Source organism: Centrocercus urophasianus, unplaced genomic scaffold (assembly GCF_019232065.1).
Source record: "Centrocercus urophasianus isolate 14NV4802_14NV808 unplaced genomic scaffold, USGS_Curo_1.0 seq_11, whole genome shotgun sequence".
Classification (NCBI taxonomy): Eukaryota; Metazoa; Chordata; class Aves; order Galliformes; family Phasianidae; genus Centrocercus; species Centrocercus urophasianus.
In genome coordinates, this window is record NW_024884253.1 from 88,344,674 (window position 1) to 88,361,145 (window position 16,472).

The 16,472-nt window shown below is 37.4% G+C and overlaps 1 protein-coding gene across 3 annotated transcripts in view; it reads left to right on the forward strand.

Moving 5' to 3' along the window:
* Nucleotides 1–16,472, forward strand: part of ATP9B (ATPase phospholipid transporting 9B (putative)) — a 156,580-nt gene that overhangs the window by 16,238 nt on the left and 123,870 nt on the right. For all 3 annotated transcript variants that reach the window (XM_042837054.1, XM_042837062.1, XM_042837070.1), the window contains exons 3-5: nt 3,150–3,300; nt 6,679–6,792; nt 9,327–9,435. In XM_042837054.1, coding sequence (XP_042692988.1) covers nt 3,150–3,300; nt 6,679–6,792; nt 9,327–9,435 — 374 coding nt within the window. The remainder of the gene's footprint in view (nt 1–3,149; nt 3,301–6,678; nt 6,793–9,326; nt 9,436–16,472) is intronic.

Genomic DNA, 16,472 nt, shown 5'->3' on the forward strand with positions numbered 1-16,472 from the left:
TACTGAAGCTACCTGTTGAGTACAATAATTACAGTATGTTTTCTTTGCAGAACTAGTTTCTGCTACTTAAAACCTAATAAGGAAAAGCTGACCCTTGCAGACAATGTAGAGCTTTTATATTATCTTTCCATTATGATGAAAATGCTGTTTTGTGAAAGATGCTGGCAGTTAAGCTTGTAGGATAAAAGTAATTAAAAAGGGGAAAAAGAAGTCCTTATTATTGGAACTACAGAGTCAGTTGAGACTCGCTTTAGCTTTTGACTTGGTGGGATGCTCTGTATTTACAACAAGTTAAGGGTTCTTATTTAACAATTACTGCATGTTTTTGAGGATAGCATCAGTAATGTATGAGACAGCTGTGGTAATTCCTTCAAATAAAAAAAAAAAAGCCATATAGCACTTCAAAGTTTTTATTTATTAGTATGCCTGTTCATACATACAACATTATAATGATGGGGACATCACATCTTATAGCTACTGTTTTTTAAAGAAAAAGCCTTCAATGCATTTTTTGAATTTCCTAGACAAATGTGTTTGAAATAAATGTTGAAATCAATAAAGACGTGTTACTCTTTTGTTATAATCACTGAGTCCATGGTGTAAGGTGTTTTCATTGAAGATGTCAGGAAATCTGAAGCATCTTGATCGTGCTCTACCTTGCATTGATTTTATGGTTTTTGAAGTTCAGAGAATGTTACTCCAATTCGTCTCCTGATGTTTCTTTCACAGAAGGTGGAACAAAAAATCCCACTAAAGGGTCAATTTTCTTGCACAAGAATCGTTTCCATATTCTAGAATATTAGAGAACAGATTAAGTGTGTGCTGGGTTTTGTTAGATAATTTGGGTTTCAAAAATACCAATTAGACTTCATTGTTCCTTAATATTTGGATTAATGTAAATCGGTTTGGATTTGAGGCCAACATCCCCCTTTCGTCTCCCTGTGATGTAGCAATGATTACGGATGAGACTGTAAATTAGAAATACCAGATGATTTTGGCTCTTAAGTTAGTAAAACTCATCTGAACCATTACAGTATTGATCTGGGCATGAGTCAGTTTCATCCAAGATTTTCTTGCGTGTGGATTTTGACGTTGTTAGCTTTGTGCCAGGCCTTTCTTTGAAAGGTGTCACAGTTGTTTCTCATCCTTTTGTCTGTACTTTTTGGCATCTGCTGCCTAATGTGGAAATTCTACAAAAGGCATTACATTTAATGAAATGTTTGGGCTTTTTACAGTTCAGATCCAAAGGCTGATTTAAAAAATACAAGATTTCAAAAGCTGTCAGTAGATTTGTCTTGAGGCTTGTAGGCAGGCAGACGGGTATCATGCTTTTGTTTGCTTTCTCTGAGAAAATCATCTTTTGCTGCAAGTGTGTATCAGCTGTACAGTTGAATGATAAACTTTGTGTTTGTATTGTCCTCTCCATCCCCTGCCCTGAAAACTAATGAGTATAAAGCTTTAATAGCAGAGCAGTTTTACCAAGTTTAGATCTGAGATGTTCTGTCTTTTGGTTGTTTCACTTTATGCTACAAGTGTGGATGCAGCCTGAGTCCTTGCAACTATGTTCACAGTTCTAATGAGGGATGAATCTGTCTCAAAACAGATCCTCTTTCTGTTCCCTATGAGTTTACAAGTGGATCAGTTTGGTCTGAATTTACCCACGCAGTCGTATAAAGACTTGTGTCTGCTCAGGGTAAGAGGCAGGAATGCACAACTTTATTACTGAAGGAAGGTGGTACTAGCCATTTTAGCAGGATGGGTTCACAGCCATTAAGCTGTCTGTGGAACTGTGATGTGTGGAAGGCAATGCTGCTCATGTTAGTGGGAAGACTTTTGTCATAATCAAGGTAGCTTTGGTTTTTTGAATGCTATTAAAAAGCATGACCGCATCTGGAATGTTCAACTAATGCTGTTAAAGTTTTCAAAGAAGAGTAACTGTCACTATTTAAAATCGATGGGAAAAAATTCAGAATGGGTGTATATTGTAACAAAGCTGAAATGCACAGAATCAAATCAAATTGGTGTCCCTCCCGTAGTGAAAGCTTTAAGAAGGAAATGCTAGGAATCCAGCATTCAGAGCTGAAGTTCTCAAATATCACCTTGTGAGTACTGTGTGGTGGCTTTTCCAAAACATAGCTGCTTTGAATGATTTCACTTTGGCCTAGTCTGGTTTTCTATAAGAAAATTGTGGAACTTTGAATTGCATTTGTTCTTTGGCAAAATTGCTTAGTAAATAGACCTGTGATAATACAGATGGCATTTTATGTAGGATGTGGTATCACTAGTAGTGTAGTGATGTAATCAGTCTTTCTTCAGTGCTTATTTGTGCATTCCATGTCACTGATGTTGTGGAAGAAGTTTAAGAAGGGATCTTAGTGGCCATCCAGTTAATTCCTTGCCTGCACAGTATAAATTGCACCAGCCATAGATTTCTGCTCCAGCACAGTCTGACAGCTTCAGTAGTAGCAATTCCAGCTTCCTTCAGCATTTCGTTCCGCCCTAGCCATTAGGAGGACTCCTCCTCTGTCTGTCCTCTGCCTCTGCTTCCTCCCAACATTGATTTATTTGCCACAGTTGAAGCCTATCATTATTTTTTTCATGGACATAGAAAGCAATTTTTTCAGTTTTTGTTAGGGTGAGGTGTGTTTAACTTGACAAAATCTTACTGGACTTTCCTGTAAAGAATGTGAAAATGTTTTTTATATCTATATTAAAATATATTTCTTATTTATCCATATTTTTTTTGAATCATAGAATGATTTGAGTTGGAAGGGACTGTAAAGGATATCTAATGTCCTTTGTCTTTCCTCTTCCCTGTAGGGACACCTTCCACATGGTTGCTGTAATATTTATTTTATACTTTATAATCACATACGTGTTTCATGTTTTAGATATATATTCATTTAAAATGTGTGTATATATGTACAGATGCACAGATTAAAAACAGTGTATTTGTTTGTGTCAGCATAAAGAGTTCAGTGTAAATAAATATTAGAAATAAACATCTTGCTTGTCAATGTAGATATGGAGGGGGGGAAAAAAACCCCTGTTTTTCTTATGTATTTGTCTTTAGGATTCCATGTTTGGAAAACAAAGATCACGTACATCTAATTTATAGTTTTAAAATCAAAAATTGTTTTTCTTTTCAGTTGTTCTGATTGGCTCATAAACATCTGCCGAAGAAAGAAAGAGCTGAAGGCTCGCACGGTGTGGCTTGGGTGCCCTGAAAAGTGTGAAGAGAAATACCCTAAAAATGCCATTAAGAATCAAAAATACAACATCTTTACCTTTATACCTGGGGTAAGGTGCTGGTTTTCTGATACTGGGCTGACTGTATGTTCTGTAGTATTTTTGTCTGTTCTGCAAAAAGATAATTTTGTATGCCCAGATTCTTCACTTTTTCGACATTTATCTTGATGTCTTTAGGCACAGCTGTGAGTGAAAGCTAGGCTACATTTTCTTAAGTGTTGTATTTTCAAAGGCATATTTACATGAGAAATATTTGCATGATTTGAGTGGTTAGAATTCAGTGAAGCATTACTGCTTTGAGATGCATTTCCATGCACTTTTCTGTAAATAATTAGAAATTTAGAATCCCCTTCTAGAAACAGAATCACTCCTGAACGATCTGAAAATACCAGAGAGCACGAACTAGAGATGCAACCAGTTGAACATCAGTGTGCTCATACAAGTACTTTACTGTACTCACTGCCTTTGAATGCATAATAAATGATGCACTCTGAACTATAGAACATCTCATCAGAAAAAATTTATTGATATGAAAATAAGCAAGCCTTGGTTAGTAGACCAGTACTTTTCAGAGTTGTAGTTCTTATCGATTAATTGATTAATTGATTAATCTAATTGATTAATACAATCTTATTGATTGCAGTTCTTATATCTTAAGAATAATGAAGTCTTGGCTTTGATCGTAATCCTTCAGACAGTTCTTCTGTCATGGAGTGAATGTGGATTTGTTGCTTTTTGCCTTCTTTTTTGGAAGAAGCTATACAGTGCTATAGTTGGCTTCTTTTTTGTTTGTTTCCAGTGTGTAAGTTGCTTACTTACACAAGTTAGTTGCTTACATGAAGGTGAAACATTTGTTCACACTCTCAAAAAATTAGTTACTTTAATGAAATACAGCATTAGGGAAGAAAACTGTTGAAGCACATAAAACCTAAAAACATGTGGCAACATTCCATATTTTACTGGTGCTTTCCAAGCATTCTGTGACCTGTTGCATTCAATTGTAGAGTACATCCATTTTTTACAAACATTCTTTGTCTTAAATTTTTTATTTCCGTGATCATGCAGATGTATGAGTATTGATTCTGTTCCTTTGGTGACTGGCAGATGCTTTCTAATGCATTTCTTTATTAAAAAAGAGACAAATGGCTTTGTAATTAAGACTGATCTCCTGCCAAATAAATAAAATGCCGCTTACCGTAGGCAGATCAAATATTCTCATCTCTATCGAACCAAGTAAATGTTTTCTTCTCAAGTTTAAATTATTAAATTCAGAGAAATTGGTTGAGGTGCATATGCTTTCCTAAAGGTCACAAAATTCATTAAGCATATAATAAGCCATTGATTATCGTGACTAGAAGTCTTCAGTGCATATTACAAATCCTAAACTAGATTCATGTTTCCTGTAAGGATCAGCCATTTCTTGCAATTCTCTGTTGAGAGGGATTTGTTTTTCACCTCTTTGGATAATCTTGATTTAGCTGTGTAGACAAAATCACATATATTTAATATTATTTGAAATTCAGTAGTAACAAAGTGGAATCCTAAGTATGAAGTTCAACACGAGGTGAAAATAAAAGGCTTTTGAATTTTAATTCTGGGCATAAATCAACAGTCTTCATTGATTGGAGGTACGCTGTAGCTGTTTTTGTTCTGTTCCACTGCAAGTAATTTGTGGACAGCACAGTTGTATTGGTTCCAAATCCATAGATGTAGCTGAATGTTGGCCTGAATGAGTTACCCTAGTTGAAGTCTTCGTCATGTGAAATCTGTCTTCTGCTTAGAAGTGTGTTTTTTAACACTGCAACTGACAACAGCTAGTTTTCAGTGATTTTTATATCAGCGTACAGGCTTAAGGTAACTTCAGATTAACAGGATATTACTGGGTGAAAGAGTTACAATGTTTTCAAATTTAGGTCTAATTTCCTTGTATTTATTAAAAGAAAAAAAACAAACAAACAAACAAAAAAAGAAACAAAACCAAAACAGCCTGCTTCTATTAGTATGTGCTGTTTGTTTACAATTTCATCTTAGTCTTGACACCTGTTCAGGAATTCTGTATAAATTCTTATAATGCCTGAAGTGGTCCACAGTTTATCATTCCTCTCATGAACTTCAAAGCAGTAATCTATTTTTTTATTATTGGTTTTATGTAACTGGAGACTTCGAGTTTCCTTAACGAGACTGAAGTGTTTAAGTTTGTACTGAAGAAGCTGTCAATGATCTACTATATTCAAAGAGTTTGTAGGAAAGTGCTGTTCAACCTATGCCTGCAGATCTCAACCCAATCTGTAGGACGGATGTGCTTGGAGGCCCAAAGCTCCCAGAGTATTCTGTGGACTTCTGCTTTGACCAAATAGATCAAGTCTTTGTAAACAGCAAGAAAAAAAATAAGGCAAGAAATGATGAGCTGTATCACTACTGTCATGAGGTAGAAGTTCATGCTGAGTTAGTTTCATTTTGGAAGGATGCTCCAATGTTCCTTACAAATTCAAATTTGACTTTTTGGCTTTATGTATTTATCACTTCCAATCTTGAAATCTCCTCTTCTGGTTTGAGGTTGCTTAGGTAGTCTTTTAACAGAACAGTAGCAATGTATTGGTCTTGCAAGATGCTGACTGTTAAGTGCTGGTACTTTGTGCTTGATGGATAGGCACCTTAAAATTAACTCTCTTGGGCATTTATTTCACGTAGGGCTTAGTTTTTTACATAATTAACTGATAATACTGATGATGAAAGCAATATGTATCTGTGAAGCAACTTTGATTTTCATACAGAGGTCATTGCGTTGCACGCTCTTCAAATGTGGCATTTGAACTGTTTTGAATGCTTTAACTTTGAAGCAGTTGATTACTTGCCGTTTCAGGTGGTGCAGTCTCAATTTTACAGTAGCATTTCCAGTCCAGTAGCCTCTTCTGGTTATTCTGCCAGAGATACCATGTTATCCTCACCTGCTAATGAAGCATGTGGAGTCTGCTTTTGTACTGCCACTGTAGGGGGGAAAAATTCAGAAATTTATCTTGCTTGTTGTCACAGACGTAGTGGATGTGAATTATTGCAAATTTATTTTAAATTCCATAGTAAATTTTTTGCACTGTGATCTTGACAGATGTTAAATGTTTTTAAAGATCTGTAAGCTCACATAGTTCAGTTTTCAAAGTATAAAAAATCCAGGAAATTGCTTTGTCGGATTGAAAAGTCGTTGAGATAAAAAGAAATTTTCTCAACAAAAATAGCTACCTAATAATAAAATGATAGTATTATATGTACAATATATAATATCCTAAATACTATATACACTATTACAGTGCTATGTTTGTATGGCAATATCTACTGTCATGATCAGGTGATTTTCTTTATACTACACGTAATATTTATGTGCATATAAAAATCATGGTATTTATCTGTTTTATGTTCTTTTTTCCATTTTAGGTTTTGTATGAACAGTTCAAGTTTTTCCTGAATCTCTATTTTCTCGTCGTGTCCTGCTCACAGTTTGTACCAGCACTGAAAATAGGCTACCTGTATACATACTGGGCTCCTCTGGTAAACAGAAAAATGCTATTAACTACATTTTAAACTTCAAGTGAAAAGCTAATGTATCAAAAAATCTCATAAATTTGCATCAGATAAGCTTCACTGAATAAATATGAAACAAAGAAAATGCGTAAGTCATACTGCAGTGGGTTCTGCAGGTGGAGTTGTTTGATAATGCTTTTTGTTAAGTGACCAGTCTGAATGTGTAGTGCTTCTTTCTAGCAGTTGGTGACCTGAGAGATTAGAAAAAAACAAAGAAAACAAATCTCAGAACAACAAACCTCAGAACTTTAGCTAATAGAGAACCTCATTTGGAAGGTCCAGTTCTTTTTTGTGTTGACTTTTCTTATGGCTAAAGCAGAATTGAAAGCATACATTTTTTGCTTTCCGTCTACTTTGGTCATGACATTTTTTTCATAAAAATTGATGAAGATTTTTTATTTTTTAAGCTGTGGACAAAGCAGAAGGAAAAGGTGTCTTGGAAATAAGTTACTCATTAAACATGCTTTTCCTGATCGATTGCACTTCCAGTTGCACTGGTTTCTTTTCAATATGTCTTTCTATTATTGAGCCCTCTGTAGTATTTTCTTGGGAAACTTCAAGTTGGTTGCCTCTGACTTGGTTATCTTGAGGTTTAGAGAGACCCTTTTAGTGGTCTGCCAGCTATATTATTGCGATTTGTAGTTCTCATTTTATTTGTATCAGGACCATTAATTCTTATTCATTTTCCCAAGACACCCTCCCCCCCCCTTTTAAAAACAAATGAGGAAAAATAAATTCTTTGTTTTCCAAATTCATTTTAAAAAGTAGTTTTTTATGGTGCTGCTTCTCAGAGGTATTGGAGAACAATGACATTCTGACTGCTTGAGTAAAGGTCATTCTTAACAAGTCAATGTAGTAAATATTCTGGATTGATTTCATTGTTTAAATTGTTGCAACGTGTGTCCATTTAAGTACTGATCAAGGAGAGGTTGTCTGGACACAGAGGTGTGAAGAATCTCCAAGACAACTTTTGCTGCAACAAAAAAAACCCAACGATTCAAAGACAGGAAGACTGTTGTTCAACAGTAGGAGGTTGTAAGGGAGTATTTACGAAGGTCTTTCTTGCTGACCCAGTAAGACAAGAGAGAAGTTAACCTTGTCTGGAAGTTGATCTCTTCATTGTGAAATGCTAAGCAGAGATCTGTTAGTGGGATGGTAAGGAAAATAAAAAAATAAAAAGATCACTTGGTATGACATCTCATCTCTGTCAAAGAGTAAGCAGTTCCCCCAAACTTCGTAATGCAGGTCATCTGTTAATAACATAAATGGTCAGTTCTGTATAGACTGATAGGTCTTATTAAAGGATATTTTGAATATCATTTCCAGTTTTCCCATCAAGCAACATGATCACAGCTTGTGCTAGTAGTACTTCTTTTTGGTAGAAATTGCTGAGAAAAGCTCAATAATCAGGAGAGTAGCAATAACTTAGTTTTCCTTTGCTTTGTCATTCAAGTGTGTGAGGAAATTGAACACAGACAGAGAACGCTTTCACAAGTAGAGCGGCGTGTCAGTCCTATCGCACCGCCGACCATTCAGAGGGTAGTTGACCAGTTTTGTACTTCATATTTTCCAAGGTTGAAAATGGAATTCTGAGGCAAGACTGTCTGAACTTTCTGCTTAAAGAGCTAAATTGAGATCTGGAAATTGGGTTTCAATAATATTAGCATGCCTAGGAGATTTGGCTGTGCCCTGGGTGCGAGTAGGAATATGTTCTACGGAGGTGGTTTCTTCCACCTAGTTATAATTTGATTAGTGCGGCTAGTGCAAACACGAACAAACAAGAAGTGTGTAATTCAAGCTTGCAGCAGATTGGGCCTTGGAATGTTGGGCTGGAATGGGGAAACAGCCTTGCTATTGCAAGGAAAAATTGTAATCAAGATTGTTTTAGGAAATCTCTACGTCTTGATACTGAGAGGGTAGGGGGAAGACTGGCAAGCTGCAAGTAGTCTGATGGTTTAAAGCTTCCTGTAAAGAAGGGGAGTATTGGTGGATTTCTTAAGCTACATAAGTAGTCTAAAGGCTTGACTTATCTGTTGGAGGATTTGTGAATATCTAAACCTCTTTTAGTGATCTTACTTGTATGAGAGTAATGAGTATTGAGAGTAAGATCCCTTTACTGTTGGAAAATGATACACCTCTTTCACTCACGGAGAAAGACTAAGTACTGGAGTTCAAGAAACTGTGTCTGAGAAGAAACAGAAAAGGGAGGGAGAGAAGAAACTCCTACATGTTTATCCCAGTGCGGTCTTGTATTTACTGCATGTAGAACTCTGTATTTCTAGGAGCTGCAGTGGCACTATCCTGTGAAAAATTCAGCAGAAATATTTAGATATCTAATTTTTCAGAGAAAAAAAAAAAGCCTTTTTCTTTGTCAATATTTGTGACATTGGTAAATAACATGAACTTAGAGTTTTTACTTTCTTGATTAGAGTAGTACTCCTGCTTGTGGTTCTGTTCTAGACCTTTGTTAATTCTGAGTTGTATCTTTATATCTCTAACAGGGATTTGTTTTGACGGTCACAGTGGCACGGGAAGCTGTTGATGAGTATCGACGTTACAAGAGAGACAAGGAAATGAACTCACAGTTATATAGCAAGCTGACAGTACGAGGTTAGCAAAACCACTTGTACAAATCCTTGAAATATTTAATCTGTTTTTCTCAAACATTTATTTTCAGCTCAGAGAAATATCTAATAGATTCAAACTGTACTATTCAAAATGAAACTGATACAGAACTAAAATGTGTGATTCACTCAAAATTGAAACTGTTAGATTAAGAAGTACTATAAATCTTTTGCTACTTATAAATGAAATGTGTATGCATATATTCAATATATTTTTGAAGCACGTTACTAGTTAGCACTGTAACTTCAAACTGCAGTTCCCTGAAATTGATAATGAAAACTCAGCTCTATGAAGTGTGGAATCAGTTACTAAGAAATGAATCTAATCAAAATTTTGAGACTTTGAATCTTCCCATGCATTTGTGTTTAAGAAAAGGTTGTTGCATTGAAAGTCTGCTTATGTATCAAGTATTGCTTTCAGTTTTTGCATATAATTTGAGATTACATGAGCACGTAATAGGAACAGAAAGCTTTAGTATCTGAAGTTTTCTTTCTAGAAATTAGTAAAAGGAGAAGTCAGAGTTACGACTTACGTCTGGTCACAGTCAGTGATGTTCCCCAGGGCTCAGTACTGGGACTGATACTGTTTAATATCAGTGAGGCTGGTGGTGGGGCTCAAGTGCACCCTCAATAGGTTTGCAGATGGCACTAAGTTAGGTCAGAGTATTATCTGCTTAAGGGTAAAAATGCTCTATGGAGGGGTCTGTATTGGTGTGCTGCATCCAGTTCTATGGCATTCAGTGAGATGTCAGTTCTGCACTTGTTGTCTCAACCCTATACAGTGGAATAGGCTGGTGAAATTATAGAATTATTTGAGTTAGACCTTTGAAGGCCTTCTAGTCCAAGTGCCTTGTGATGAATAAGGGTATCTACGTCTAGACTGGGTTGCTCATAGTCTGGTCCAGCCTGACACTAAATATCTCCGTTGGCAGGGAAGAATCTGTTCCCTTCTTTGTTGTGACTCCCCTTTAGATACTGAAAGGCCACTGTCAGGTCTTACAGGAGCTCTGTCTTCTTCAGCTTGAACAGGCCCAGTTCTCTCAGCCTATCCTCATAGGAAAGGTATTCCATCCCTTGGATCACTTCTGTGACCTTCCTCTGGACCTTTTCCAGTAGATCTGTGTCTCTTCTATACTGAAGACACATTGGAGAAAAATGGATGTGATGGATGGACCACTCACTTGGATAGTCACATTCAGAGTTGCAGTCAGTAGCTCAGTGTCCAAGTGGAAACCAGTGGTGTTCCTCAGGGATTGGTGTTGGGACTGGTATTATGTAGCATCCTTGTAGGTGACATGGACAAGTGGGATTGAGTGCACCCTCAGCAAGTTTGCAGACAGCACCAAGCTGAGCAGTGCAGCTGACAAGCTAGAGGGAAGGGATGCTATCCAGATGGACCTGGACAGGCTTGAGAGATGAGCTCATGCTGACTTAATGGAGTCCAACAAGGTCAAGTGCGGTGTCCCACACCTGGGTTGGGGCAGTCCCAAGCATAGATACAGGTTGGGTGTAAAATGGCTTGGGAGCAGCCCTGAGGAAATGATGTTGGTTGATAAAAGATTCAACATGAGTGAACAATGTGTGCTTGCAGCCCAGAAGGCCAGTCATATCCTGGGTTGCATGAAGAGAATTGTGAGCAGCAGGTTGAGGGAGGTGATTCTGGACACAGTACTCTAGATAGGGTCTCACCAGTGCAGAATAAGGATCAGCTCCCTTGACTTGCTAGGTGCACTTCTTTTGATGCAGTCCAGGATATGGTTGGCTTTCTGGACTGTGAGATCGTAAGACTGACTCGTGTCAAGCTTCCCATCCACCAGTATCCCCGAATTCTTCACAGCAGGGCTGTGCTCAATCCTTATGTTCCCCACCTTCTGTTGGTAGCGCGAGTTGCCAGGACCCCATGTGCAAGACCTGCACTTGGATTTGCTGAACCTCGTGAGATTCACCTGGGCCAGTGCTTAAGCCTAAGTATCTCTGAATGACAGCCCATTGCTCAGGTGTGTTGGCCATACCATGTAGATTTTTGGTTATTAAAGAGCGTTGATCCCAGTGCGTTCCAGGGCACACTACTTGTCACTGATCTGGACACTGAGCCATTGACCACCACTGGGAGTATGATCTGGTAGCCAGCTCACTGCCCATTGAATGATCCACCCATCAGATCTGCACCTTTCCAGTTTGGAGAGAAGGGCATTCTGGGGGACTGTGTCAGAGGCCTCGGGGAAGCATGACTGTGACTTCTTTTGGATTCCAAGTCTTTGATTTTTCACAAAGACCTTTAAAGAAAAGAAGCACTTCAAGAATGAAGTGACAATTGAATTCTATAGGTTATCGTAAATATTTAATATGGACATAAAAGTATAGAAATATTTTTTCTGTTATGTTCATTAGCATATTTTAGTATTTAGATTCAGAAGTAAGTGCCACATAGAAAAGTGTAAAAATAATGAATGGATTTTATCAAGTCAAAGTAGTGAATAACATTACAAAACAAAATGAAGTAGCAATTACCGTGGAAGGTCATTTTCCTACAACACTCTAGGAAGTCTCTTTTAATCTTTTCATGCCAGGGAAAATCCTTAGTAGTTCTAAAGCATGAAGATGGTAAGTAATGTGAGGTTATTTCTCAAGCAGTTAGAATGTAATAGTGTATATTTTGCTGAGAGTGAATCTGTTCACACTTTCCCAGCATATGTTTCACTGCACTTTTTAGTGTATCTTGGTGAATATATTTTGATAGTCTGTGGGAAGAGTAATTTTGCCAGATGTGGGAATCTTAAGAAACCCTTGGAGTAGCTCAGGATGATTTTCCTCACAAAAAATATGAATGAGTCCTGTAATGTAACACAAGTTTGTTCAAAAATCTTACTTTTTCTGTTAACTCTGGTTGCTGGATTCCCACAAGGCCACTCTTATTCTCCTTCCACAGCAGAACAGGGGGAGGAAAATACTGGGGGAAAAACAAACCACCCAAAAACCTTGAGATAAGAACGTGGAGGTTGCTCAACAAATCAGAGACAAAACAGATTCTATTTGTTAAAGAATAATTTGTTGCCAGTTAATAATAAAGTAGAATAGTGAGAAATAAAAACAAATGGAAACCACCTTTCTCCCACTCACTTTCTTCCCAGACTCAGCTCCTGGTCCATAATGGTTTCTCTTTGTCACTCCTTCCTCTACTCTCTTCATCTGCTGCAGGGTGAGGTCCCTGTCATGGGATGCAGTCCTTCTGGAGCTGTGCCAGTATGGTCTTCCCCTGGTCTTCAATTCAAGAACTGCACCATCACTGGTCTTTTCCTTGGAGTGTAGTCTTAAAAGGACAAATTACTTCAGTGTGTTACCCACACTGGCCAAAATTTCCCACCAGACAGCCTGTTTCTGGAAGTGCTCTTCTCCACATGCTCTGACTTCATTCAGATCATATTGACATCTTGCTTTGTCCTGTCCTCCATGGGCTGCATGTGGAAATCTGCTTTGCGTGGTGCCCCATGGGCTACAGACAGACAGCATCCTGGGCTGCAGGCAAACTTCTGTTCTGTGCCTGGAGTACCTCCTACCCTTCTTTTGCACTGACCTTGGTGCCTGCAGAGGAGCGTCTCTCAGTTTTGACTCCTCACACGACTGCTTCATGGCTCTTTTTTATCCTTCCTTAAATGTGTTATCAAAGATGTACAAGCAGTATCACTCACTGGCTCAGCTTTGACCAGTGATGGGTCCCTTTTGGAGCTGGAACCTGCCTGTGCTTGGCATGAGGCAGCCCCTGCTGTCTTCTCACAGAGCCTACCCATGCAGCCCCCTTCTGTTACCCACATCTTGCCATGTTAACACTGTTTAAAAAAGTAATTGAAAGGTAGGTAAATGGTGAATAGTCCCATTAATGATGATGTCATCTACAACTGTGAGGAATAGTAACCAATGTGGAAACTAACATTCTTGCCTGGAATTTGCATAGAACAGGGAGCAGCATAGCAACTGTTGTTCTTCCCTTGTCAACCTGAAATAGCTTTATCAGCCTTTAGACATGCACTGCAGCGATCTGCAAGTAGTATAGCTATGTATTTAACTCAGGTGGTTGCAACGGTGGCATCTGGACCTTTACCATTCTTAATACAGGCTGTAAAGAATTAGACTCTTACAGTTTTTCATTAAAGCTGTAATTTAAGCTGCTAGTTGGTTCTAGTTTTTTAAACCTGTTATGACGTGGCGCTGAACGTACCTTCAATATAACTTACATGTGCTGTCCTATCCAACAGCTGTGGTAGTGACCTGAAATCCTTACTTCTGAAGTTTATGGCTTGTAGTTATCAGTGTGATATCAATGCCAGTAATTTTCAGAGCTTGCTTTGGTGCTTTTTGTGCCTGTCTCTTTACTTTTCTCTCTAGCTTTCTAAAAACAAGTATGGGAAGTTTTCCACATTTTTTCAAATATTGTGGCTATTTAAAGGTAGATTGCTAGGCATTTAAGCAGCACTTAAATAACAGCTTGGGAATCCTGATTCCATCATATTCCCAGTATGTATAATATTTTTAAATACATGTATTTGAGAAATTTCACTTTGTAACTTCTCTTAGAAATAAGTAACTTCTTGAATTAAAACCTGGTTTGGTCACCTTGACGCTGCTATTTTGTACACATGGAATATAGGTTTTGAAATAATATAGGTGAAGTAATTATGTCAGCAACTGATGCACAGAGAGCAGTCCCTTCTTCCAAACAGAAGGTTTTAAGAATGTTTTTTCTTACAAAATAAAAGCAGTGTACTTTTCCCTAGAAATGTGTAAGTTTATTTCAACTTTCAGATGTTGGTGTCAGTGTTATCATGATTTCATACTTGTTTTATGTTCTGTTTGTGTTCTTTCTCACTTTTTTTTAAAGACAGGGGTATTGGAGAGAAGATTCAAGATCTTTGCAATAAACTCTGAATCACACATTGTGGTGTGATAGCTGAGCTCTGAATGTTTTGAGGTGGAGCTGCTTTCAATAATGAAAGCTTTGTTATAACTCCACTCAGAATTAAGCCTTATGAAAAACTATTTAACGTACATGTAGAGCAATAAATGAAAAACTTTTGCAGCTCATAATTAATAGCATTTTTCTAAACACTTCATTCTGAAACTGCAATGTGTTGTTTTGAGGCAAAAAAACCCAACCATGAACTCCCTGTTTTGATAAATTTAGATGAATATTTTTACAGACTTTGAGGATTTAGGAACTTATCTATGCAAATTAATAAAGGCTACATCTCAGATAACTATTTTTGTCAGTAATTTTCAATATAATTACAAATAATTACAGAATTTTGGTGATACTCTGTAAGAGAGGAAAAGAAATCGGTTAGACTTTCCTAGGCTACAGGCTGATGGTTTAGAGAAAGAAGGCTTTGTTACTTGTGAGTGAGCAAATTTGATACTGATTTAATTAAAAGCCTGAAAATCAATGCCTCTCTTTAGAGTTGCTTTTCAGAGTGGAACTGTACTTCATACTTCTGTAACATCTTATTTTTTCCCCCCAATGATTTTATGACTTTTGTAGAGTCTTTTCTTTGAAATAGATATTTTTCCACCTCTAAAAAATGGAGAAATTGACATAGAGAAGTTAAGCAAGTTGCCTTGCTCAGATGAATGGCTCAGTAGGAAAAATAAAAGTTAGTAATGTTCAGTTCTACCCTTTGCTTAATTGTGCTATTTTCATTCCATCTTTCATTGTCACTGGTAGTTGTTTAGGGAAATAAACTACTGTTACTTGAACTATGGTTAATTACTTGTATTAAAGTAGTGTATGTAGGCTGATTGGTCAGTTAAAATCTTCTTACATGGCATTGCTGTGCATTAAAACCAGGACTTCTTTGACTACTCGATGGTGTTGCCATTCTGTGGAGTCATTTTGGGCCTGAGGAACTCCCCAGACATTTAAAAATAAGCATTTTATGACTGCTGTGTTGCTAGTAAAAGAAGTAATGGCTTTTTAGTGATACAAGATCTTGAATTGGTGTTTGTTCTTATCAGCAAGTCAACTTTTTAATAATATGAACAACTGCTATAATAAGGATAAAACTAAGTGTGAAAGCTAGTATGCTTGCTTGAAAATGTGAGCACTCAGAAATCTTTTAGGGAGCTGGAGTGACATGAACGATTTCTTTTACTTTTCAATTCTGTTCATACTGTGCTCCTAAAATGCTGCATTACTGAGGTTTTTATCTCAGTTGACCTTTTTTTAATTTCAGAGTGTTCTCCATTAAGAAGCATTCAGTTTTGAGTCACTTATACCTGAGTTATCTGCAACTTTAAAATCAGATTTTTATCAGAATGCCCTGATAATTATTGTAACACTGTAGTTAACTAAAATCTGTACTGGAACTTCTTATAATACAACTTCAGCTCTTCAAGTACAGGTCATTCTTGTGCTTCTTACAAATGTCCTGCATTTAGAAGAATGTATTTCTGAATCTAGAGGGAGGGAAGATTGAGGTTGGATGTCAGGGGGAAATCCTTTACAGAGAGAGTGGTGAGGTGCTGGAACAGCTGCCCAGAGAGGCTGTGATGCCCCATCTCTTGAAGTTCAAGACCAGGTTGGATGGGGTCCTGGGCAGCCTGGGCTGGTATTAAATGGGGAGGTTGGTGGCCCTGCATGTGGCAGGGGGGTGGAGATTCATGATCCTTGAGGTCTCTTCCAACCCTGGCCATTCTGTAGAGTAATGTTAGGTCATTATTGCTTGCAGTGTTTCAAACCTACAGTCTGTTCCTGGTATTTAGATCATTTGGAGCACGTACGTTTTCTTTAAAGCATTGTATCCATTTAATCTGGTTGATCAGGGGAGCTCTAAGCAACAGCAAGAAAATTTAGAATTTATTTTTAAAAAGAGTTTCAAAAAGAAGCTGGAAAGGAAAAAATGTCAGTTGTGAAGCATCTCTGGAGTTTTAAATTAGCGGTTTAAGGCTGATATCAGTTTGCTATGTATGGAGTTTGAAAGAAGGACTCGAGGACAGCATTTTCACTGAAAAAATCATCATCACTGTAACTTA